Raw genomic sequence first — 26,537 nt, 5'->3', positions numbered from 1 at the left:
GGTCCATATCTCCATGCTCCTTTCTCTCCTGGTCACAGCTAGACATTCTTCGACCAAACGAGCATCATCTCATTCAGTGTCAAAATGCATAGACAACCTTTATTGAGTGCATGATCCGCGTGCAGTCTTTTACAGAAACAACCAGGTTCTAATTCCATATTTGTCAAAGATTCACAATCTTGCTCTCAATGCAGACAAATACTAATACCACCTAATAAAGACAGCAGGCACATTGACTCCATGGGCAGATGGCTATACTCTTCTTCTGCCTTCACCGTGACAGTTGTAAACTATCAGGGAGCTATGGGAGCCTACCAACATTTTCTCTGGACAATATGTCTATCTTTATTGATGCTCTCCCCGAAGATAAAAGGGTCTTAGCACAAACTTTTCAACAAGAGGTTATTTCGATGGCAAAACAACAGATGCTAGACACACAGTTGATGCCGCACCTAAATCAATGGCTACCTCTGTAGCGCTTCGACGTTTCTCCTGATCTAGAACTGCGGGTCTAGGCAAAGACGTGCGTGTGTGCATTAAAGAACTCACATTCAATAGAGTTGGTCTCTTCAATGTCGAGAATGATGACATTCTTGAGAATGTTTAGAAAAATAGGACAGCTGCCAGGCTTTTGGGAGTCTGCCCCACATACCAGCGATGCCCTCAGCGCAATCACAAAATTCACATCTCCCCGTGCATCGATGACTGGCTGCTCATGGCACACTCCCATCACAAAGCACAACAAGACATTCACTTATTTTTGTCTCTTCTCTAGGATCTCAGCCTTGCAGTAAATCTACAGAAATCCAAGTTAAAACCCACAAGTCTGGTTCGTTATATAGGAGCAATTATAGAGTCCAGACATGCTCAGGCATTTCTTTCAACAGACAAATGCCTCGATCTAAACTCCTTACTACGTGCCTTCACTCCTCATGCGCTCATATCTGCTTTAGGCACTGTGGTGTCCATGATTGCTGTGGTTCGGCATGTTTACCTCAAAATAAGGTAACTCCAGGCATAGTTCCTAGCCTTGTTCAACTCATTGACAGACTCACCACATACGTTGCTGCGAATCACTCTCCAGAACTCACCTCCCAGCTTGCATAGTGGCACTCTGCTCAGAACCTGACGATAGGATGGCTGTTTCAACAACCCCGCCCACAAATCCAGGTTACTACAGATGCCAGCCTTACTGGCTGGGGTGCCCATTGCAAATCCCTGCAAATCCATGCCCGGTGGTCACAAAGAGAGAAACTCCTCCATATCAATGAGCTAGAACTCTTAACACTAATAAAAGCTTGCAGAGCTTTCAAAAACCGTCTCATGGACAAAATGGTTCAACTAGCCACAGACAATAGGATGTATTATATTCTCAAACAAGGGGACACTCACTCCCCAAGTCTTTTAGGTACCTGCTGTCGAACTGTGGGAATGGTGACTCTCTCATCACATTTGTCTCACGGAAATACATATAGCGGTCAAGACAACAATCTGGCAGATTTGCTCAGTCGAAAAAAATTTCAAGCCCACAATGGGAGCTAGATCAATCTGTTTTTCTCTCCCTGCGCAAACAGTGGGGCACACCCACCATCAACCTCTTTGCCTCCTGGGTAAACTGGAAATACAAGCATTACTGCTCCCATGCAGGAGTAGGCAAGAACTCCTGCGGAGACTCATTAATCGGCCATTGGCCTAAGTCACTCATTTACCTGTTTCCACCAATCCTACTCCTCCACAAGGTCATAGTCCACCTTCAAAAGGACAGGCCCAATACTATCCTGATAGCTCCATGGTGGCTGTGACAGCCAGGGTTCCCAATTTCCACCAGCTGTCGTCCGACATTTATCACCTGCTCATACAGAACAAAAATCTAATTCTCCACCCAAATCTCCCTGCTCTTCATCTCATAGAGTGGAGGATTTGACCTCACTGATGAATGTCATTCATCATGCAAAGAAACCTTCAGCCAGGAAGGCCTATATGTATACATGGAAAAAAAAAATTCAAGCTTTTACTTCAGAGTCATCTTTTTCCTCAACCAACTCCTCTCTTACTTATGTTTTTTTATTGCAGTTAAAAACTAAGGGCCTTTCTCTCTCGTCCCTCAAGGTCTACCTTTCTGCAATTGTGGCTTATCAACCATCAACCTCTCAGACAACTAAGTTTTTCAGACACCCTACCCTGAAACATTTTTCAAGGGGCTATCACACCTCTACCACAGATGTCCACCTTCCACCACCTCAGTGGTCACTGACATTGGTCCTTCGGCAACTTACAAGGGCCCCGTTTGAGCCCTGACGTCAACTGACCTCAGGTTACTTCCCTTCAAAACAATATTTCTTGTCACCATCACGTCAGCTCAACGTCCTAGTGAACTTGCGGCCTTAAGGTCTGACTACACTTGTCTCCAGTTTTACCCGGATAAAGTTAAACTTTTTGTAGATATTTCTTTTCTACCCAAGGTTGTCTCCCAGTTCCACTTATCCCAATCTTTAGTTCTTCCTTCTTTTCTTCCGTCTCCTTCTACTCATCAAAAAAGGATCCTCCATACTCTGGATGTAAGACAGGCTCTGGCTTTTTACATAGCCCACACTCACTCCTTCAGACGCTCAGCTAGACTTTTTGTCAACTTCCTGCCAAGGGTCTTCAAGTTACCTCGCAGAGAATATCTAACTGGGTTGCGTCTGCCATCCAGCTTCTTTATCAATTTGCTTGAGTTCCAGCGCCACAAAGTATCTGCCCTCATTCTAGGGCGTTGGCAACATATACACCATTTCTTCAGGGTGTCGTTGTAGCAGACATCTGCGCCTCTCACATGGTCACAATCACACCTGTCCACGTTTATCAATCACTCTCTCTTTTTTGCCATCTTGATAATGTATTGTTTTGGAATTAATTGTTAGAATTCTAATTGTATTTTTAAATGATTTAATACATGTTACAGTGGTGCCCCGCATAGCAACGTTAATCCGTTCCAGGATTAACATCGCTATCCGGATTCGTCGCTATGCGGGGGGGGGAACCCCATAGGAACGCATTAAACTCACCGGTAAGCGAAGATTCCCCCATCCGCCCGCCATTTTCGCTGCCCGGTAAGCGAGGGCAGGGCGTGAAAACGCTGCGGGCGGCCATTTTGGAACCGCTGATCAGCTGTTTTCTAAACATCGCAATGCGAAGATCGGTAAGCGAAACGCTTACCGATCATCGCAATGCGATATTTAGCCTATCTAATCTTTGTAATGCGATCGCATTAGCGATCACAAAAAACGCATCGCTATGAGGATTCGTCGTTAAACGGTGTGCTCGTTATGCGAGGCACCACTGTATATTGATGTGTTTTTATCTATGTAAGCCGCCCCGAGTAGACATTTTCTAGAGGGGCGGGGTAAAAATCTAATAAATAAATCACTACAGATTGGACATTCAGCAATAATCTGATGCTTTTGGGCGTGCTGTGTTATCATCTACCTTGGCGTGACACCCTCCTCCGGGCACGATAGCTTTTTAGTCACCCATAGTGTGATCCACAGAGGCCACAAAGAAGAACAACAGGTTACCTACCTGTAATTGTAGCTCTTTGAGTGGACCTCTGTGATTCACACATCCCAACCCAGCCTTCCCACTGTCACTTAACTGTTGACTTAACTGAAGGGAGAGCCTTGGCACCAAGGTACGTATACCGGGGGGGAGGGGGTCTATGCTAATGCATTTTCCTTTGCTACCACAGAAGCTCTCGAATATTCTGATGAGGCTCTGCGCTTGTGCGGATTACCCATAGTGTGAATCACAGAGGTCCACTCTAAGAAGTACAATTACAGGTAGGTAACATGTTGATCTCCATACTTACAATTAAAACCTATGCATGTCTATTGAGAAGCAGTTCATGGAACACAGCAAAACCTTACTTCCAAACCATGTATATAACTCCAGCAGGAAACCTAATATAGACATGGATCCCAGATGGTGGAAAGTCTGAGCTCATCAGTTGATAGGAATGCTTCAATAATTTTAATAGGACCTACTTTTTTAAAAATCTGGAGTCTATTTATGTATTTATTTCAAGTTGCATAAGTCACTTCCAATTTATCACAAACCTATTATTTAATGATTGCCCAAGAACCTATTATTAGTGTTCACAAATTTTGTTAACTAAGGAACATGGCTTCTTTAAATATGGAGTCAATAAATCTACCTCATATTAGATCTTCCTTTCTTCTTGCTACTTTAAACTTCAATTAACATTGTTTCTTCCAGACGTCACAGAACACAGAGTCTTATTTCAAAATAATCAGAGCACTAAATGCGGGACATCGGTTTGCGTAGGCAATGCACACAACCAATACTAAATATATAATAGCAGCACTGGGATATACCCACATGCATGAGCAACCCTCCGCTAACAGCATCTGTTCTCTTCCCTTCCACGGGCTCTCCTTCCCTCTCCCCGCTTCTCTCACCCTCCCTCCTTCCTGCTCTTTCTGAACCCCCCACAATTATAATCCATGAATATTTCTGCTTGAATAGATCTCCGAACCTGCTAAGTTCTACAAGACTTTTCATCTCTTTGATGTTGCACAGACCACACGATTACGCATGGAAGATCTCTTTCCTTCGCTCTTGCTTGCCCTCTCAACGTCTGCGCCCAGCTACCCACCTGTCGGCATGCACACACAGATTTCTGCTGACACCTAACAGCGGTTCCCATATACACATGACGTGGAGTCGTCTAAAGGACGCTCCATCTCCACTGCGGAGAAAGCCCGGCTGGGTCAGGCACTTCTGCTGCGCTCTGGCTCCCTTTCCCGCGGAAACCTCGGTAGGCTCCCAACACCCTCCTGGAAGCTAAGCAAAGCCAAGGAGGTGCCTCCTCCCCCCGCCTCTCCCCCCCCCCACTTGCCTGGTGGCCGCTGACTTCAAAGGCATAGCGAGCGCAGGGTCCACATCTGGCAAGACTCCGCCCTAGGAGCCTGTGGGTGCTCCCACTGGACAGCCCCCTTAGTAGCCAGAGTGCCCCCTCCAGAGGAAGGGTGTGGGCCCAGGAGCCACACCAGCCAGCCCCAGAGCCCGGGGAGTGGAGTGGGGTGAGCCAGCGGGGAAGAGGAGGGCTGAGCGCGGGGCTGCCTGCCTGGGCAGCCCGAGCTAAGGGGCCGCTGCTGCCACCTCCTCCTCCGTGTCTTGCCTGGTCAGGATTCCTCGAGAATGTTAATAAGACTGTAGACCAGGGGACTATAAACTTTTCAGCAGGTTGACTGCAGAGGCTTACGCGCACCCCTGCCTGCATGCCCGCACTTATGCCCCCCCGATACACTCACCTGCATGCCCACCGAGCCGGATAGAAAGGCAAAGTGGGCAAGATGTGTCCCACGGGCTGTCGTTTCGGAACCCATGACATACACGCGTCCTTTTTTGGACATTGTAGAATAACTTCCTTGTTAGTCAGGGAGACCTCTCTCCTTTTGAAGCTTTTTGTTGAGATTTGTTAACTTGGGTCTTATTCACACATACAGGAAAGTTTTTCCACCTGCTGAATTCAAATTTTCCTACATCTAAGCAATGCGTCAAGGCTAGACCAAGATCAAGAATGGGCAAACTGGTGCTCCAAATCTCTTTGGATTGCAGCTCCCAGCATTCTTCATCCTTGGCTACACTGACTAGGGCTGACCAGAATTGAAGTCTGGCAGGCTGTACTTTGGCCACCCTGCTCCAGATGTTGTCAAATTTCAGTCCCCAGGAGCCTTAGTCAGTCTGACCAAAGTTGAAGCGTAATGAGAACAAAAATCTGCCAGTATCCATAAAGCAAAGTGTACCCCCACCCATTGCTGCAAAACTACACTGTAATTTTTATCCTATAGCCAAGCGTATTAGTAAAACTAAGATAATGGTTGTTGTGGGTTTTTCGGGCTTCTTGGCCGTGTTCTGAAAGTGGTTCTTCCTAACATTTCGCCAGTCTCTGTGGCTGGCATCTTCAGAGCACAGTTTGCTGTCCCATGAAGATGCCAGCCACAGAGACTGGCGAAACGTTAGGAAGAACCACTTTCAGAACATGGCCAAGAAGCCCGAAAAACCCACAACAACCATTAGATCCTGGCCGTGAAAGCCTTCGCAAATACATAAAACTAAGATAAGACAGGCACCCCAGGACTGGAATAAAAAACCGCCCTGGGGCATGGGGTGGCCCACATGTTTTATGAGTCCTTCATCTGTCTTAGAATAATCAAATCTCCTACTTCAAATGAAAGTTCTAATGTTGTATTCTAGTATAGAATACAAAATTGTTTGTATTCTAGTATAGAATACAAACTTTTTTGGCATGGTTAGCTATCTTCCAGGTGTTTGATTTCAGCCAGCCATGCAAGTAACCGTCTGCCTGACTGCTGTGCATTTTCTTCTCCTGCATGGATGGTCACCAACCTCTACTCTTCTTTGGATGTAGATCTGCATACAGCAAGGCTGGAAAGCTCCCAGGGGCCGATTTGATGTCCTACCACTGCTTCTCCAAGCCAACGGCAATGACCCTGAGCTTTTTGAAATCCCACCTGAACTAGTGCTGGAAGTACCAATTCGGCACCCCAAGTAAGTTAAAATGCTTCCTCTTGGCCCACTAAGGAGGTCTTGTCTTTTCCAGTATCATCTGTGACTAAAAGCCAAGATGGATAAGGTGCGTTTATTTCATACAGATGGCTTTTTCTCTGCTTTGTCATGTTCTGAAAGTCACATGGTAGGAGGAGGCAAACTGGCAGGGCAGCAAGCTGGTGCAGGATTTTGAAGAACTTCATGTCCCAACAAAGCGTGAAGCTCAACTGAGACCTTTTCGACTGCTTTATCAATTCTAGTCTACCCCACTCATACTACACCTCTTTCAAAAAAGTACAAGCCTTAAGGAGACAAATTTTCCCATGAGCTGGGCGTATGTGGCACTAGTGCACCTTGAAAGAGGGTGTCCTCTCCCAGTCCTGTATCTAGCCTCAGCAACCACTGTCTTTTGTCTGGACTCGGGGATATCAGGTTCAAGGACTGCTTGGGAGATCTCTGATCCTTCAGTAGAGCCTAGGGTGGTGTGTTCTCTGTTGCAATTATAGGTTCCTCGGTCTTTGTCCATGATACGTCTAGATTCCAGGGTTCTGATAATACTGCTGCTAGCAGCAAGGAAATACAGTGGTGGCTCACTTAGCTATGTTAATCAGTGCAGAAAAAATCACTGCTAAGCGATAACATCGCTAAGCGAAAATAAAAAGCCCATAGAAACGCATTAAAACGCGATTAATGCGTTCCTATGGGCTAAAAACTCACCTTTAAGCAAAGATCCTCCATAGGGGCGGCCATTTTTGGTGCCTCTTAAGTGAGGAAACACAGCAGGTGGCCATTTTGTTTACCCGGTGGCCATTTTGAAACCACCGATCAGTTGTGCGAAAATGGGGGCTTTGCGATGATCGCTTCCCTGCGATCATCGCAAAGTGAAATTTCCCATAGGGACCATCGCAAAGTGATCGCTTTTGCGATGGCAAAAAGTCCATCGCAAAGCGATTTCATCGCTATACGGAGCGATCACTATGTGAGGCACCACTGTAGTTATTTGTATCCAGAAGGGAAAGTATAGAAAGAAAACTGTCTATTCATCATACAGATTGCTCTTTCGTGACTGGGGGAAAAGATGCAGTTTCTGTTTGGAGAATAGAGTTTCCACTTCCTCTTGGTAAGGAAAGAGGCGTGCTAGGATGTGTGCATATTCACTTGTACACATGCACACATGGCATCCCTGAAGTCCAAATTAACATTCTGGTGGTCTTCTGGATTTAAAAAGCTTTGCCCATATACTCTGTAACCCTGAGCTTGGACAGATTTCTTCTTTGGACCACAGTTCCCAGAATCCTCAGTGCTACTTGGGGAGTTTTGAGAGTTGTAGCTTAAAAACAAACAAAATGTACAACCACAAAATGGTTTCAGAATTAGCACAAAACTGGCAACCGGCTATCAACTTATTCAGAATTCTTCATTGGGCAAGACAGTAAAACATTCAGAGGAAGAGGAAGACACCGCAGATTCAAAAATGTGGCTTGGTGTGTTGGCCACTGTCTGCCCCTCTGTTGTAGCAAGATGTAGAAAGCAGGCTAAGGGCTAGGTATTAGTCTCAGTTTGCAGCTGGCTGGGATGTAGTCGGGGTTTTCTTTCCAGAGATCTAGATGAGACTCAGGCAACTATCCCACCTTTTTCAAAGCTCAGAGACACATAACATCAGCTGAGTTGGAGACTAAATTTGGATAAGTGGAAAAAGTAAGTCTCTCTGTTGTGGTGTCCATGTACGCACACAAATGGGTTGTGCACCTGTGTCAACACCATTTCAGAAAACTCCAGAGCCTCCAAAAATGAAAGTCCCTTTGCCTCTACTACGCTCTCCTCAGTCCTTTCTTATCCGCCTCTGCGACAAATTTTTCCCACAACTCTTGCCTAGACTCCTTTGGTGCTGTCTGCATCTGGTAATAATAAGAAGCATGAGGGAAGTAGGTTCTCTTCTGTTTTAGGTGAACTGTGCCAGTAGATTCAGAATGGCAGGCAGGACCTTATAGATCTTTGCTAGAAGCCTTTAGGTAGTTCTGAGGAAGAAGGGATCCCACTCCCGAAGTTCAAATTGTGTTTTGTTTGGTGCTCTCTTTGCAGGTTTGCCTGGTTTAGGGACCTGGGTCTCCAGTGGTATGGCTTGCCAGCAGTTTCCAACATGCTGCTAGAGATTGGAGGCTTGGAGTTCTCCGCTTGTCCCTTCAGTGGCTGGTACATGGGGACCGAGATTGGTGTCCGGGATTACTGTGACAATTCTCGCTACAACATCCTGGAGGTAAGAATTAGCCTTTGTGTGGTGCATTTCTGTGTTTAACACACTTTACACGCAGTACATTGTTGTAATCTTTCCAGCCAATGCTTATTATTAGTGATGTGAAAATGTCTATTTTGTTTTCATTGTACTTCTCAGAATCTCTCCAACATTCTCATTCTTTCCAAGTTCCATATTAGCTTCAAGATTTTTTTTCCTCCCTTCTCACTCAAAATCTGTGTACATTTTGGTACACATTTCTCCTAAAGATTTTAAATGCTTTTACATTAATGTATGTTTTTCTCAGAATTTCCACATTAACTGAAGCATAGTTAAATATACATATTTTGAAGTCGTGCATGTTAGCAAAGAGAAAAGTAGAAGGTGGGGGGGCATAACCATTTGCTTTTCTGCCTTGTTTCTTCCAAACTGAAACAGACACAATCACTTGTGTTAGTAGTGTCATAGATCATGGATTGGACACATTTGTTAAAGAGATGCAGTAAATATGAGTTTAGAAGAGGTAGCCATGTTAGTCTGTGCAAGCATAGTAGGCAAAACCCAAAGGAAAGTAATAGTAATATAAATAATATATGAAAAATCTAAAAATAATAAAAAAGAGACAAAAACCTTGAAGACACCTTAAAGACTAACTGTTGTATTTTAATGAGAGATTTCATGGACAGGTCCCCTTCTTCAGACATATCAAGTGAAATACAGACTTCAGTAAATGTGAATTTATTTTCCATCCTTCTATACTATCCCTAAATTGAAGAAGGGAAGAAAAGGATACACAAGAACAATCTACGTAGGAGCACTTGGTGACTTCATCATCAAAATGAAATTCCAACCAGACTTCCTGGTAGCTGATTCCTCTGTTGATGACCTTCTCAACATATAGGGAAAATCTGATTGTTAGTCCTAACTAGGGATGCAGATCTTAAGGTGTGATGAGATGGACATTTGTCCCACTGTTTGGTCTGCTATGGAGATGAGCTGATTTGCTCCTTTTTCCAGCAAATCACAGGACATAATTGCTGGAGCAAACCAGCCCATGCCCAAAGCATTCCTACTCACACCTTTCTAGGTCCCTGTCAGGGATTTCTGCTTTTTAAATCAACCAACTTGAGCCTTCCTCTTTGAATTTCTCATGTCTTGAAATGGTTTATAAAGACAGCAACTTCTGAATATTGGTAAATTAAACGTTTTCTCTGCTTCATGGAAGGGCAGAGGAACTTATTTTTTAGACTGAATTAAGGTACTGCCTCCCCTATATTTTTTTAAAAAATTGATAACTTCTTGAAGCAAGAGGACATAATAGAGAGCAATGAGGGAGTTTTTTTGTGTTTTTTCTTAAAGGTCAGGTCAAGAACCTGCCCACGGCTGAATCATTAATTTTTAAATAAGTGATGCAGTGCATCTGCACTGCCTTCATATAGTCTAAAGCAGGGGTGTCCAAACTTTCACCTTCCCTGGGCCACATTAGAAGATGAAAATTTGGTTTGGGCTGCACATACATTCGGTTTGGGCCACATGGGGGGGGCAGCCCTAGCCTTCCTCTGCAGCCCCGCTCCAAGCGCGCTTACCAGCAGCTGCAATCTTAGACAGCAGAGGCTGCCAGCTTCGACTCTGGCGGCTTTATGGGGCTGGGAGGGGGTCCGCCTATTGATGGGGAGGGTGCCATGCAGTCACGCAGCCCCCCTCTCCCCTCCCCTCCCCTCCCCTCCCACTCCTTCCTTCCTTCCCTCTCTCCCCCTCTACTGTTGTGACATGCTCCGGCCACATTTTGGGCGCAAGCGCCGGTAGTGTAACTTGAAACTTTGGAATTTCTTTAAAAATAAAAAATTGCACTGGGCCGCATGTGGCCCTCGGGCCGCAGGTTGGACAAGCCTGGTCTAAAGTGTTTAATTTGCCTATAACCCGAAGTGGCCGCCTTCCTAAGCCACTTCACAACATGGGAAATTGACAGTGGAAGGAGCCAGAGCAAATAGGGTCACTTGGGGGTCATATGCAGTTTGGATTCATGGATTGCACCAAATGGCATACCAGACCTCTCTGCAACCTTTAGTGACCCTACGTAGCCTGATCTAGTCTACTCCAATGAGCTCACATAGACCTTAGTTTATCTCATTCTTACAAGAAAGAACGACACATGTCTAACTTTTCTCTTTGACCTATAAGAGGGCAAAATAATGCTATTTCTAATTCTGTTGACTTATTTATGTGAATTATGGAACTGGCACAAAATTGCAAGAGCTGCTGCTTTCCACCCAGGCCACTATCCTTTTGTGTTCCTCTGTGAGTACAATGGGAGTAGCATCACCAGTAATGGCAGATTGCTACTAATTAAAGAGTTCCTGTTTTCATTTCAGGTTGTGTATGACTTCCATACAACGAAACATAGTCATGTGCAATCTGAAATCAAAACAGGAACTCTTTAATTAGTGGCAATCTGCAGTTATCAATGATATCACTTCTATTGCATCAGTGGAACTACGCAACAGTATTTTGACCTTGGACATTTAAAAGCCCAACCATATGGTCAATTATTTGTACCTTTTTAAACAATCAGCTAGACTTCCTGTGCTTGCTCTGTGTTTCTGTCTACAGGTGCACTTTGCTTCTTAAAGGGAAAAGAAGGTAGTTTTGTATAAGAGGGACACTTTGCATAAATTACAAATGTTCCAATAGGGGAAAAAAATCCTTTTCTACACATCTCGTTGTGTCGATACATCTTTAGTCAACAAAAACAAGGAATCTTACAAGCGTCTTTCCATTTCTAGTTTGAACTGAGTTAAAATCACTGGATGAAAAGCACTTGTTAAGTCAATACTCATGTAAGTGCCATTATCTTAGAGGAGGTACTGTAGTAGCCGTGTGTAATTAGATTTTGCCCATATTGAAGATATTTTGTTGTGGGACCAGAAACTCAGTAGTAGAAAATCCCAGTTTCAGTCCCTGCCTTCTCATTAAGATCAATGAGCCGCCCAGAGACCTTTGGGTAGTGTGGGTGGCATATAAGTTAAATAAATAAATAAATAAATAAATAAATAAATAAATAAATAAATAAATAAATAAATAAATAAATAAATAAATAAATAAATAAATAAATAAATAAATAAATAAATAAATAAATAAAAGGACCAAGTAGCATTTGATAGAGAATGACCTTTTTCTGTCTGAGACTCTGAGAGACTCTAGGAGCTGCTGGTGGTCAAACTAAACAGTACTGTGTTGAACTGATAAGTTTACACATTCCCTCCTCCATCCACACTATCCATCACACACTCTCTTAGTATCTGTGGCAGATGGTGCAGGACTGAAGGAGAATTGCTGAGAAGGAGCAATGCCTACTGGGGAGTGTGGGTGGAGGTTTTGGTGTTTCTAAACTCTAGATATTTCCAAGGATTATTGGAGAAGCTCAAAGAGAACCCAATATATAACTTCACAGGTGACCACTCAAAGTACTAAAATTACAAGTAAGTAACCTGTCTTTTATGAGACACAAATGTGTTGTCTTCAAATCGGGACATTCACCCAGTCTTGCCTTCATTCATTGCCTGGTTATTATAAATGGTCGCTGTTTTTGCACTACAGGAGGTTGCCAAAAATATGAAGCTGGATATGAGGAAGACTTCCTCACTCTGGAAGGACCAGGCGTTGGTGGAGATAAACATTGCTGTTCTTTACAGTTTCCAGGTACCGTGAAATTGTTCCCTTAACATTTTTGGCCCCTTGGTAACATTTGAAATGCAAGTATTGGTAGGACTGCCATTAAATAATTTTGAACTCCTGAGTTGCTGTTTAGATGGTAACTGTATCGTTGCATTTGCTTCCACATGTGGCAAGCCAGCCCTGCTGTACTTTAAGGGGCACTCCTGTGCATTTTCTGGTATAACGTTCTGTGTTCAGGTACAAAAGAACCCTTGAAATCAGGAAGCAGACTTTTCTTTTTCCGTTCACACTGCCATTAGCCAAATTAGCTCTTCATTGAGGAGGTGCAGCACAAACCTTTCTTGTTTGCTGCTGGAGAAGACATTCAGCTTCTCACAAAATTTGAACGGTTACTTCTAAAAAGTAAGTGGTTCCTGTTACTTGTTGCTGTGTTTTAAAAGCCAATTAAATGGTGTTACTCATTACAGCATTTTTCAAAGTTGCCTGTCACATTACTCTTTGTATTCCTGTAAAACAGTGGTTCTTAACCTTGGGTTGCTCAGGTGTTTTTGGACTGCAACTCCCAGAAGCCTTCACCACCAGCTCTGCTGGCTGGGGTTTCTGGGAGTTGCAGTTCAAAAACACCTGACTAACCCAAGGTTAAGAACCACTGCTGTAAAAAAACCTCTTAGAATTATTGGCAAGAGTGTTTCAAAACTTGAAAACCTTCTAAGTGACTCCAAAATGCTCTTCAATAGTAACTAGAGAGTAACTAAATATTCCATATCATCATTCCATTCTCATTACCAAAAAGCATGTAACTTATAGGTATGTACCTATGTGACTTGAGTGTTCCTTCCAACCCCTGACTCATGTAGTTATCTAGGATGCAGGGTAAAGCATGTGAGTCTAAGAGAGTTTGGCTGAAGGTCAAACTAGATGCTAAGAAAAATGTCTATTCCCTAATATTAACCATTTGCCCTCCCATAATAGAATTTTCTCAGGTAGTGCACATAACAATTCCAAGCTGATCTGGTGGTTATCTTCTTGTGAACAGTCATATAACAAAGCATGCTAAATACAAGACATGTACCTGAGCAAAACTGCATGTTATGACAAGCCAATACTTTTTACCACTTAGGGGAACACCTCTGATAAAAGCAGGCAATGAACATATTATCTCATTTGACTCTCAAGCTGGCTTTAGGCTATTATATCATCTTTTTAATATTTTTAAAAACATTTATCTATATATTTATTTACTTGGTCCTCCTTCCTCCCTCCAGAGTGACAAAGTAACCATTGTGGACCATCACTCAGCCACGGAGTCTTTCATCAAACATATGGAGAATGAGTACCGCTGCCGGGGAGGTTGCCCTGCCGACTGGGTGTGGATTGTCCCACCCATGTCTGGAAGCATCACCCCTGTATTTCACCAGGAAATGCTCAACTACAGACTCACACCTTCCTTCGAGTACCAGGTGCCGTTTGCTTCTTAGCCTACTATTGCAGCCAAGCTTGTGCTTAAAAAAATTGGTGGGAAAGTCACTTCAAGAATTTAGCAGAGATGGGTCTTGGAGTTGCCCGTAATTGTGGTGACTTTTAAATGCAAGCCTCCTCTATATCTGTGCACAGCAAATTGCGTAATCATGGGATGTCTGTTGGCATACTCACTTGGAAACCAATGTACAATGTGACAAACCCAGACCTGCTGGAGGATGCCACAGTTTCACTAAGCTGCCACCAACCATTCCCTGTAAGGAGTCACACAGACCAGGAATGGATTTTTAACAAATAAAGGAATAAGGTTTATTTAACCAACACACAGGGAAAATAAAATGATCAAGTGAATAAGATACAGTAACGTGGCTTAGTCTCAATCATACATACACCAGTTTGGTTCACACAGAACGCATTTAACTAAAGCACAGACCCTGAACCTATCAGTTCTGGCTAACCCTACAGACACCTGAACCTATCAGGTTGGTACTGACTGACACACAGTAGTACCCTGTCTGACACACAGACTCCTACTCAAGCTTCTTCTCTCAGCTCTTCTCCAGCTTCTGACTTCTCCACACAGGCTCCACATATATATACAGTACAGCCCCTCCTCCTGATGTCCCGCCTTCCACTCCCCATAGGATGGAACTTTCCCTCCAAACCCATGACAGACAGGTAACATCAGTGCTGTATGTAACACCTCCCCTCTTTATAAGTTGTTTTGTAGGGGGAAAGCTAACGTGCTTTTCTCCAAAAAACAACCTGAATCCAAAACATACAAAAACAGTTATACATTAACATACAATACCATACTTACTTATACTTACACTCTAAGTTAAACATTTACCATTTACAATACATCAAGTTACCTTTATTCATACAAACCAATCATGTTTAATAAACAAGTACATTTAACCTTTGGTCACCAAAATATATACATAGTCCATGTTTCTTTCGCCGTCTTCATTCTTCAGGTCTTCTTGACAAGGCGTCAGCAACACAGTTCACTGACCCTCTGACCACCTTCACTTCAAAGTCATAGTCTTGCAGGTTTAAAGCCCACCTCATAAGTTTGCTATTGTGGGTTTTCATTGTCTTTAACCATTGCAGTGGTGAATGGTCAGTGCACAGAATAAAATGTCTTCCCCAGATGTAAGGCTTGGCCTTCTGGATCGCGTAGACTATGGCCAGACACTCCTTCTCCACGGTTGCCAAATGTCTCTCACCTTTCTGGAGTTTCCTACTCAGGTAGGACACTGGATGCTGGTCACCATTTTCATCCTCCTGGCAAAGAACTGTTCCTACCCCGCTGTTAGACGCATCGGTGTAGATGATGAACTCCCGGTCGAAGTCTGGAGCACGCAGCACTGGGTAGTTGATGAGGGCCTCCTTCAACCTCTGGAACGCCTCCTCACAGTCGCTGGTCCACGGGATGCGGTCATCAGTCTTCTTCCTCGTCAGATCGGTCAGCGACGTCGCTATCTCGCTAAACCTCGGGATGAACTTTCTGTAGTAGCCCACCAACCCAAGAAATGACTTGACTTTTTTCTTGGTGTTGGGTCTGGGCCAATCACGAACAGCTTCTATCTTGGCCTCTAGGGGTTTTATCACTCCTCCCCCTACTATGTGACCCAAGTATTTTATTTCTGGGCTACCCAGCTGACACTTGCTCTCTTTGCAGAGCCTAGGCCAAAGCACTTCCTCCCCTGGGTTAAAGTGCCTCTCCCTGGCTTTCTGGTCATCCCAAGCTTTCTTTCTGACCTTTTGAGCTTGCAGGGTCTCTGCTGCTAGCTCTAGGTTTCTCGTTAGGTCATTCCTTAAAGAGTCTATATATGTCACAACATCTGGTGGGTCATCCTGGGTGATCTGCTCCCAATTTTGTTTGATTAAATCGAGTGGCCCTTTCACCCTTCTCCCAAATAAAAGTTCAAACGGACTGAACCCGGTACTGGCTTGTGGCACTGATCGATAAGCAAACAAAAGGGATTGCAGCTTCTGGTCCCAATTGTTTGGATTCTCTGCCAAGTAAGCCCTAATCATGCGCATCAGAGTCCCATTGAACTTCTCCGTTAACCCATTACTTTCAGGGTGATAGGCAGTGGTTTCCTTGTGTTTAATTCCACAGATTTGCCATAACCGTTTCATGAGCTTCGATGTAAATGATGCTCCCAAATCTGTGATTATTTCTGAGGCAAATCCCATCCTGGACATATACCTCACCAAGGCATCTGCCACTGTGTTAGTTTCAATGTTAGTCAAGGGTATGGCTTCAGGGTACCTCGTGGCATGGTCCACAATGGTGAGAATGAACCTGTTCCCCCTCTTTGTGGCCTTGGGCAAAGGTCCCACAATATCCACCCCTATGCATTTGAACGGAGTGTCAGTCACAGGCAAAGGGCACAACTTTGCCTTGGTTCTGTCACGATTATTCCCCTGCCGCTGACACACATCACATTTTTTACAGAACTCCCTGATCTGCTTCCCTATGTCAGGCCAGTAAAAATTCTGTGTGATTCTCTGCTGTGTCTTGTTCACCCCTAAGTGCGCAGCAAACATGTCAGAGTGCCCCCTTTGTAAGATCATGGGGCGATACTTTTCAGGTACCACTAGCTGACTTCTGATCCCATCTCCCCCTTTTGAGATATTCCTCAGGGTCTCTCTATATAAAATCCCCTTTTCCTCTAGAAATCTCACTGGGGTTTCAGGTGTTAGCTGGGCGTCTGTCACCTGTTCAAAACACTTTTGGAGAGTGGCGTCTGCCTGTTGCTCTTGGCCAAATCGGCTGTCTGTGGTTAAGGTTTCCACCACAGCTTCTGAACTCCTCTCTACTTCCGTCCCGGGCTCATCAGTACCCCCCTGAACTGTCCCCGTGGTGGCTTGTGAGCGTGTAATCACTAGCACCCGTTTCACATGTTCAGCCAGGTCATTTCCCACGAGCACGGCTGCTGGCAGAGTCGATGAAATCGCTAGCCGCCAAACTCCCTTCCAGCCTTGAAAGTTCACAGGTACCTCCGCTACTGGCAGCGAGATCACCTGTCCCTCAATCCCTACCACCTTTATGCTCTCATTTGGGATTACATACTCCCTAGGAATAATATCTGGATGGCACAGGGTCACCTGGGAACAAGTATCCCTTAGCCCCCGATACTGATGGTCAAGTATTCCTACGTCCACCCCTGCTGTTTCAAACAACTGTGAATCTGTTCTCACAAGTAAGCAGCGCCTGACCTCCACAAGAGGACCATTTTCCTCAGCCTGATCAGCAGATGTAACTGTTCCAGATTGAGTAGCCATGGCAACAGGCTCCCTCAGTGACAAGGAGCTTTGCTCTTTCTGGACACAGAACACAGCTTTTGGCTTGGTTCCACTCGAATCATGAGGCGCATTTCCTTTTAGCTGCTTTAATTTCTCACACTCTGAGATTAGATGGCCCTTTCCTTGACAGAAATAACATTTTCTGCTGTATTTGGAGTCTTTCTCATCTTGTTTTGTTTTTCCCTCCAAAATCTGAGGTCTTGGTTTCGTGTCTGAGGGCTTCCCTTCACCATGGGCCCCTCCCACTTGCTGGTTTCTTCCTGGTCCCTGAGAGTACTTGCTGTAGGTCTCTTTAGGTTTACCTATCGATTTTCCCTCACCTAAGGGCTTCCTTATTTGGGAAATAAAATCTGCGATCTCGGCCGCCTCCGCCACAGATTTCGGTTTCCTTTCCCTCACCTGGAACTTCAGTTCCCCATGCAGGACTGAATAGAACTGTTCCAGCGCTATCAAGTCTTTGAGCTGCTGGTAGGTCTCTGTTCCCTCCTGCGACAGCCATTTCTCTAGCAGCCTCACCAGTTGGGCCCCCACTTGGGTAAAAGTCTGCTCTGGTTTCTTGGTGAGTGACCTGAATCTTTGCCTCAGCTGTTCCGCATTTATCCCATGTCTGGCAAACACCAGTTTTTTAAACTCAGAGAAGTCTTTTAGCAGCTCCTCTGGCATCTCTGCATAGACTTCTGCCAGACTGCCACTGATTAAAGATCGCATGATGGTCATCTTCTCAGTTTCCCTTACTGAGAAGTCCACAAACGCTCTTTCCACGAGGGAAAAGAACACCTCAGGGAAGCTTTAAAAGCAAGAAGCCGGTGCCAGGGCTCTCTGAGAGCAACGTTCCTGTCTTCGGGGGAGTTGCTGGTAACATCTGCCGTCCCCAGGCACTGGGTGAGAGACAGTGTCTGGGAGTGTTTCTGGCCTGCACTCCCCCTACCCTTCAGGACCGGGACCCTGTTGCTGCTGCTGCTGCTTTGGGCAAACCCACCCCTTCCTCAACACCAGCCACCTGGCTGGGAGGGGAGGGAAGCTTTAAAAGCAAGAAGCCGGTGCCAGGGCTCTCTGAGAGCAACGTTCCTGTCTTCGGGGGAGTTGCTGGTAACATCTGCCGTCCCCAGGCACTGGGTGAGAGACAGTGTCTGGGAGTGTTTCTGGCCTGCACTCCCCCTACCCTTCAGGACCGGGACCCTGTTGCTGCTGCTGCTGCTGCTTTGGGCAAACCCACCCCTTCCTCAACACCAGCCACCTGGCTGGGAGGGGAGGGAAGCTTTAAAAGCAAGAAGCCGGTGCCAGGGCTCTCTGAGAGCAACGTTCCTGTCTTCGGGGGAGTTGCTGGTAACATCTGCCGTCCCCAGGCACTGGGTGAGAGACAGTGTCTGGGAGTGTTTCTGGCCTGCACTCCCCCTACCCTTCAGGACCGGGACACTGCTGCTGCTGCTGCTGCTGCTTTGGGCAAACCCACCCCTTCCTCAACACCAGCCACCTGGCTGGGAGGGGAGGGAAGCTTTAAAAGCAAGAAGCCGGTGCCAGGGCTCTCTGAGAGCAACGTTCCTGTCTTCGGGGGAGTTGCTGGTAACATCTGCCATCCCCAGGCACTGGGTGAGAGACAGTGTCTGGGAGTGTTTCTGGCCTGCACTCCCCCTACCCTTCAGGACCGGGACCCTGCTGCTGCTGCTGCTGCTGCTTTGGGCAAACCCACCCCTTCCTCAACACCAGCCACCTGGCTGGGAGGGGAGGGAAGCTTTAAAAGCAAGAAGCCGGTGCCAGGGCTCTCTGAGAGCAACGTTCCTGTCTTCGGGGGAGTTGCTGGTAACATCTGCCGTCCCCAGGCACTGGGTGAGAGACAGTGTCTGGGAGTGTTTCTGGCCTGCACTCCCCCTACCCTTCAGGACCGGGACCCTGTTGCTGCTGCTGCTGCTGCTTTGGGCAAACCCACCCCTTCCTCAACACCAGCCACCTGGCTGGGAGGGGAGGGAAGCTTTAAAAGCAAGAAGCCGGTGCCAGGGCTCTCTGAGAGCAACGTTCCTGTCTTCGGGGGAGTTGCTGGTAACATCTGCCATCCCCAGGCACTGGGTGAGAGACAGTGTCTGGGAGTGTTTCTGGCCTGCACTCCCCCTACCCTTCAGGACCGGGACCCTGCTGCTGCTGCTGCTTTGGGCAAACCCACCCCTTCCTCAACACCAGCCACCTGGCTGGGAGGGGAGGGAAGCTTTAAAAGCAAGAAGCCGGTGCCAGGGCTCTCTGAGAGCAACGTTCCTGTCTTCGGGGGAGTTGCTGGTAACATCTGCCGTCCCCAGGCACTGGGTGAGAGACAGTGTCTGGGAGTGTTTCTGGCCTGCACTCCCCCTACCCTTCAGGACCGGGACACTGCTGCTGCTGCTGCTTTGGGCCACGCCACCCCTTCCTTAACACCAGCCACCTGGCTGGGAGGGGAGAAGGGGCATTAGAAGGGGTGTGGGTTTGTTCTTGTTTGTTTTAACTGTTAGTATTATTAATTGCCATCAGGTTGTATAAAGACCCACAGTGGACCTGATGGAACAGGAAGGGGGGAGGGCGTTGGAGGGGGCAGCCATTGAGGTGGTGCTGGGTAGGGGAAGGAATGGCGGTGGGGGTAGAACACGCCCGCGTGGGAGAAGAGAGGTTAGATATCTTACATCTATCCCCTCTTCTAGTCCTACCTCCAACCAAATGGTATCAGGCGACCATATCAGCAAACCCTCGAGCCACACGGTGCTGTTGATGAACGCCAGGTCAGTACAAAATAAAACTGCCCTCATCCATGATGTAATTCTGGATGAGGGGGCTGACCTGGCGTGCATTACTGAGACCTGGGTGGGAGAGGAAGGTGGTGTCCCCCTCTCCCAGCTGTGTCCTCCTGGGTACTCAGTCCAGCACCAGTGTCGCTCGGAGGGTCGGGGAGGGGGAGTTGCTATAGTCTATAGGAGTTCTATCTCCTTGACCAGGCTTCCTGTCCCTTTGAGAGGAGGTCTTGAGGGCCTGTATTGTGTGTTGGGCTTACGAGACAGATTAGGGATTCTGTTGGTGTACCGCCCACCCTGCTGCGTACCAACGGTCTCCCTACCTGAGCTGACGGAGGTTGTCTCGGACCTGGTGTTGAGGACTCCCAGGCTGTTGGTGCTGGGAGACTTCAACATCCATGCCGAGGCTGCCTTGACTGGGGCGGCTCAGGACTTCATGGCCGCCATGACAACCATGGGGCTGTCTCAATGTGTCATCGGCCCGACACATGAGAAGGGCCATACCTTGGACCTGGTTTTCTCAACGGGACTGGAAGGTGGTGATTTGGATGTGGAGGGGCTGGTTGTGACCCCATTGTCATGGTCAGACCACTTCCTGGTCAAGTTCAGTCTATTAGCTTCTTCTTCCCTCTGCAAGGGTGGGGGATCGATTAAGATGATCCGCCCCCGGAGACTAATGGATCCGGATGGTTTCCTGAATGCTCTGGGGGATTATCCGTCTGATATGGTTGGCGCTCCTGTCGAAGCTCAGGTCACCCTATGGAATAGGGAGATGACCCGGGCGGTTGACACGATTGCGCCTAAGCGCCCTCTCCCTGCTCGCCGAGCCCAGACAGCTCCTTGGTATACTTCTGAACTGCGGGCGATGAAGCGAGAGGGGAGACGGCTAGAGCGCAGGTGGAGGAAGTCCCGCTGGGAATCCGATCGAACACGACTTAGAGCCCATTATCGGGCCTATTTCGTGGCAATACGGCTGGCGAAACGGCAATATTTCTCCAGCCGCATTGCTTCCTCAGAATATCGTCCAGCAGAGCTGTTTCGGGTGGTCCGGGATCTTCTTCAACCGGGAAACCTGGTGGAGGTCCCGGACTGCTCATCAGCTCGCTGTGATGAGTTTGCTATTCATTTTGAGGAAAAAATCGCTCAGATTCGCAGTGGGCTGGACTCCACTGTTACTGCAAAATCGGAAGATGTGTCCAGTGTGCCGTGCTTAGGTCAAACTTTAATGGATGAGTTTCAATTGTTGAGACCCGAGGATGTGGACAGGGTGCTTGGATCTGTCCGTTCTACCACCACGCCGCTCGACCCTTGCCCATCTTGGCTAATTGGAAGATCTGCCAGGGGGGTTCGCACTTGGGTCCAGGAGGCCGTGAACGCCTCTCTGAGAGAGGGAGTGGTCCCTACCGCCTTGAAAGAGGCGGTAATTCGACCACTCCTTAAAAAGCCTAATCTGGACCCAAGGCTGGTGGTCAACTACCGACCAGTGGCGAACCTCCCTTATTTGGGCAAGGTGTTGGAGCGGGTTGTGGCCGGGCAACTCCAGGCGCTGCTGGATGAAACGGATTTTCTGGATCCATTTCAATCAGGTTTCAGGCCGGGTTTTGGTACAGAGACAGCCTTGGTCGCCCTGTATGATGACCTTTGCCGGGAGAGAGACAGGGGGAGTGTGACCCTGTTGATACTCCTGGACCTCTCAGCGGCTTTCGACACCATCGACCATGGTGTCCTTCTGGATAGGCTGGCTGGGTTGGGAGTTGGGGGCACTGTTTTACGGTGGTTCCGCTCCTTCCTAGCTGACCGTGTCCAGAAGGTGGTGCTGGGGGACAGTTGCTCTGCCCCATGGCATTTATGTCATGGGGTTCCTCAGGGCTCGATACTGTCCCCCATGCTGTTTAACATCTACATGAAACCGCTGGGAGAGGTCATCAGGAGGTTTGGGCTGAGGAGTCAGCAATATGCTGACGACACTCAGCTCTACCTCTCGTTTTCCACCAATCCAGGTGAGGCGGTTTCTGTGCTGAACTCGTGTCTGGACCTGATAATGGACTGGATGAGGGTTAATAAATTGAAACTCAATCCAGACAAGACGGAAGTGCTGTTAGTGGGTGCTTCGCCGGACAGGTTGGAGGGCCATTTCCCTGCCCTGAATGGGGTTACACTCCCCCTAAGGGACAGGGTCCGCAGCCTGGGGGTGCTCCTGGACCCCAGTCTAACTTTGGAAGCCCAGGTGGACTCGGTGGCCAGAGGCGCCTTCCTTCAGCTGCGGAAATTATACCAGCTGCGGCCCTACCTGGACGAGCGGAGTCTCATGACAGTTACACACGCACTGGTAACATCTCGTATAGATTATTGCAATGCGCTCTATGTGGGGCTGCCTTTGAAGACGGTCCGGCGACTGCAACTGGTCCAGAATCGAGCTGCGCGGCTGGTGAGTGGTGGAGCCGCTAGAGATCACATCAAGCCAATTCTGTTCAATTTACATTGGTTACCAGTTGCTGCCCGAGCCCAATTCAAAGTGCTTGTTTTGACATATAAAGCCCTAAACGGCTTGGGCCCTGGATACTTGAAGGACCGCCTCCTTCCATATGAGCCTACCCGGCAGTTAAGATCTAGCCAGGGGGCCCTTTTGAAAGAGCCATCCCTCAAAGAGGTAAGAGGGATGGCTTGTAGACAAAGGGCCTTTTCGGCAGCTGCCCCCAGACTATGGAACGCCCTCCCAACTGAAATCCGTCTGGCGCCGACGTTGATGACATTTCGGCGCCAGGTCAAAACCTTCCTGTTCCAGAAGGCTTTTAATTGAAATAACAACTGTGGGTCCTGATGATGGCAATTTTAATTGTATTTTAATTGTATTATAATTGTATTTTAATCATCTTATTGTATTGAATTTTAATTATTGTAAGCCGCCCAGAGACCTCTGGGTAGAGTGGGCGGCATATAAATAAAATAAATAAATAAAATAAATAAATAAAATCTCCCTTGTGGTATACAGGGAATTTCTTCAGGTCAGTTTTAGACAATTGGCCTCCCTCAGAATCCCTATTGTTATTATTGTTCTGATTCATCAGTTCCAATTTTCTTAACTCAAATGCCATTTTCTCTCTCTCCAATTCCATTTCAAATTGTCTTTGCCTCTCTCTTTCCTCCCTTCTTTCTTCTCTTTCCAATTGCCTCATCCTCAGTTCATGCTGTTGGGCTATGAGCATTTTCCTGAGTTCTGGGTTCTGTTCTCCCGTGCTCTCACCCTGCACTGAGCCAAATTCATCCTCAGAACCTTGGTCTACCTGGGGTTCCCTTGCTTCACCCATTTCTGCCATTTGGCTTCGAGTCAAGGGCATAATCCCCCCCCCCCCAGAACAGGCTGCTTTCAAAAGTCAAGCCTCAAAATAAAGCGACCACTTTTTTTTTCTCTTGCCTCAGAACCAGCCTTCTATAGATTGCTGCTGTTCTTCAGCACTAACTTGCAACTGTTGCCAGCCGGAGTCCAACCCCCTCTGCTAGGCCTCTCAGCAGACAAGCTAGATCACTGCTATTTTACACAGTTTTGCCTCAGCCTTTTCCCGCCAAAACAGGTTGCCTCAGAGCTCCCTAATCTAGTCTCCCCAGTTGGCACGTTCTTCCACTAGCGCACCTCCCCGTGAGGTACGCCTAGAAGATTACCTACGCGCCCTCAGATTGTCCCTGACTAGACCCCCCTTGCTCTGGGCACACTTGCCAAGGCTTTGCTGGACCACTGGACAACTGGACCAGTCGTATCCCACACGCTGGACACCAATCAATGTGACAAACCCAGACCTACTGGAGGATGCCACAGTTTCACTAAGCTGCCACCAACCATTCCCTGTAAGGAGTCACACAGACCAGGAATGGATTTTTAACAAATAAAGGAATAAGGTTTATTTAACCAACACACAGGGAAAATAAAATGATCAAGTGAATAAGATACAGTAACGTGGCTTAGTCTCAATCATACATACACCAGTTTGGTTCACACAGAACGCATTTAACTAAAGCACAGGCCCTGAACCTATCAGTTCTGGCTAACCCTACAGACACCTGAACCTATCAGGTTGGTACTGACTGACACACAGTAGTACCCTGTCTGACACACAGACTCCCACTCAAGCTTCTTCTCTCAGCTCTTCTCCAGCTTCTGACTTCTCCACACAGGCTCCACATATATATACAGTACAGCCCCTCCTCCTGATGTCCCGCCTTCCACTCCCCATAGGATGGAACTTTCCCTCCAAACCCATGACAGACAGGTAACATCAGTGCTGTATGTAACAATACTCACTTGGAAACCAATGTACAGTCTACACCAGGGGTGAGAAAGCTCCAGGAATCAGCATATGAAATGGCCACAGGAATCTTTTGAGACCAGACCACAGGGAACAGTTTCAAAAAAAGCAAAGATGGGCAAAACAGAAAAAACAAACAAACACCATTCAGCTTTGACAGTAAAATGGATTTTCTGCTAAAATAGTGGATGAGTATTGGGGATGAGATCTTTGGGTTTCTTGAACTATAAATCTCATGATTCTCCATTCTGGGAATTCTACCTGACAGAGAAACACATAAATGTCAGTCATTTGGGAGAAAAGCTTCAGCTGGAAGGCTTTGTGGCTTAGCTAGGCCTAGCGCCACCCATGTTTTCCCATTCCTTGCCCAGTCCTGGCTAGAAGCTTTCTTTCTGAGCAAGGAGCTAGACAGAGCAAAGTCCCATCGCTTTCCAGTTTAGGCCATTTCTTCTGGGTGAGCCACGTTTAGGTGTCAGTAAGGTTTGTATAAGTCAGGTAGAACTTCCGGAAGACAGACAGACAGACAGACAGACAGGCAGGCAGGCAGACAGACAGACAGACAGACAGACAGACAGACAGACAGACAGACGCATATGATTCCTACCTGTGCTAGACATAGAACAAGCAGAAGAACACTAGGAGGTTCCTTGGGAGTCTATGTCATATCCTTTCCTCAACGTGTACATGATTCACACAGCAATTTGATACATTTTTTTCCTGTGGGTGTCTATTTGGGGTGTGCTTGCACAGACACCTATATTGATCTCAATGAATCACATTTAAACTGTAGATGTATCCTTTTCAATGAGTGTTTATTCTTCTCTTAGCCTGATCCTTGGAACACACATATTTGGAAAGGTCTCAATGGAACTCCCACCAAGAAGAGAGCCATTGGCTTTAAAAAGTTAGCCAAGTAAGTATGCTGGAAAAATACCAGAAACAGTGGAAGGTCTCTCTATAAGGGGGAGAGGAGGAAGTCTATGCCACTGGCATAGGGTGTACCAAGTTGGCACTATAAGATCACCTTCATGAAGCCCATATTTCTAAAAAATGGCCTCTGCTAGACTGTTACTGGTGCACTGAATCACTTAGATAATTTTTTTTAAAGTATTTGCTTTATGCATAGTGTTGTTTGAGAAGCTGCCTGCACCCAGGGTTTTGCTAACTACTCCACACAAATGAAAATTAAAAAAAACTTTAATTTAATCTAAGTGTTTGAGTACATTGGCAATGATCTGACAGAGGGAAAAATTTTTTTCACTTCCCCTGCTTCTTCACAGAGGAGCAGGGAAAGTGTTCAATTTGCCGTTATCCTGAAGTGTTTCATTTATCAAGCCACTTTACAATACCAGATACCTGTATTTACAATGGAAGGGAGCCTTGACAGCTCAGTTTTGGTCCATTTCCAGCTATTACACATGCTGGGAATGGAGCAAACTAGAGCACACCAACCTGCACCTAAATAGGAGAAGCTCCTGGCAGGGGCTCAAAAAGGTTCAGGTGGGGTGCTCTGAGGGCAGATTGGTCTGCTCTAGTGATTGTGTCATGTTCTCACTGGAAAAAAAGAGCAAACCAAGTCTCCCCCACCAAGCATCAAGCAGTGGGACAAATGCCCATCTGATTGAGCCTTATCTACCAAGAGAGGAACAATGGCAGTTAATCGTAGCCTCCTTCCTTCCATGCAGCTGATAAATGGGCTGTGTGGAAAATGTGGTTCAGATGGACCACTCCCCTTAACTGTGGTGTAAGTATATTCTTCTTCTTTCTGTAAATGCAGCCTAGATCTGGCTGCTCCACTTCAAATCTAATCCAGAATTCATGAAACTGAAACTCAAGAGTATGGCATGGATAGGAATAGGGCCCAAAATGAGTCTTTTTGGTCAGAAATGGTGATTTCTGGAAACGGATGCACCAAATTGCCTTCCCCCGCCTCATATCCAGAGTTGCCTTTTTGCTACCAGGTTTTTTTCCCAGACCATGGTAGCTGCTCATTGCTGACAGTGCCAGTTTGCTCCCTCAGAAGGCTTCAGACTGTACTCCCAGTAGAGTTAACATCAGTTTCCATTTCCACTGCTGTAAATGGAATACACCCCTTTTACACACTGGTGTAAAAAGGGTGTATTTTTCGACAGACTGAGTGTTACTGAATTTTTTTTAACTGTTTGTACACTTGATTTATTTTAGAGACTTTTATTGGGTTTATTTGAT

General features: G+C 46.6%; 1 protein-coding gene across 5 annotated transcripts in view; it reads left to right on the top strand.

Moving 5' to 3' along the window:
- Window positions 1-26,537, top strand: part of NOS1 (nitric oxide synthase 1) — a 203,345-nt gene that overhangs the window by 110,206 nt on the left and 66,602 nt on the right. For all 5 annotated transcript variants that reach the window (XM_072983603.2, XM_072983605.2, XM_072983607.2 and 2 more), the window contains 5 exons: window positions 6,434-6,573; window positions 8,656-8,830; window positions 12,404-12,505; window positions 13,747-13,941; window positions 25,157-25,242. In XM_072983603.2, the coding sequence (XP_072839704.2) occupies window positions 6,434-6,573; window positions 8,656-8,830; window positions 12,404-12,505; window positions 13,747-13,941; window positions 25,157-25,242 (698 nt within the window). The remainder of the gene's footprint in view (window positions 1-6,433; window positions 6,574-8,655; window positions 8,831-12,403; window positions 12,506-13,746; window positions 13,942-25,156; window positions 25,243-26,537) is intronic.

The sequence above is a fragment of the Pogona vitticeps genome, chromosome 14, assembly GCF_051106095.1.
Source record: "Pogona vitticeps strain Pit_001003342236 chromosome 14, PviZW2.1, whole genome shotgun sequence".
Lineage (NCBI taxonomy): Eukaryota > Metazoa > Chordata > Lepidosauria > Squamata > Agamidae > Pogona > Pogona vitticeps.
This window is presented reverse-complemented; position numbering and strand designations above follow the sequence as displayed.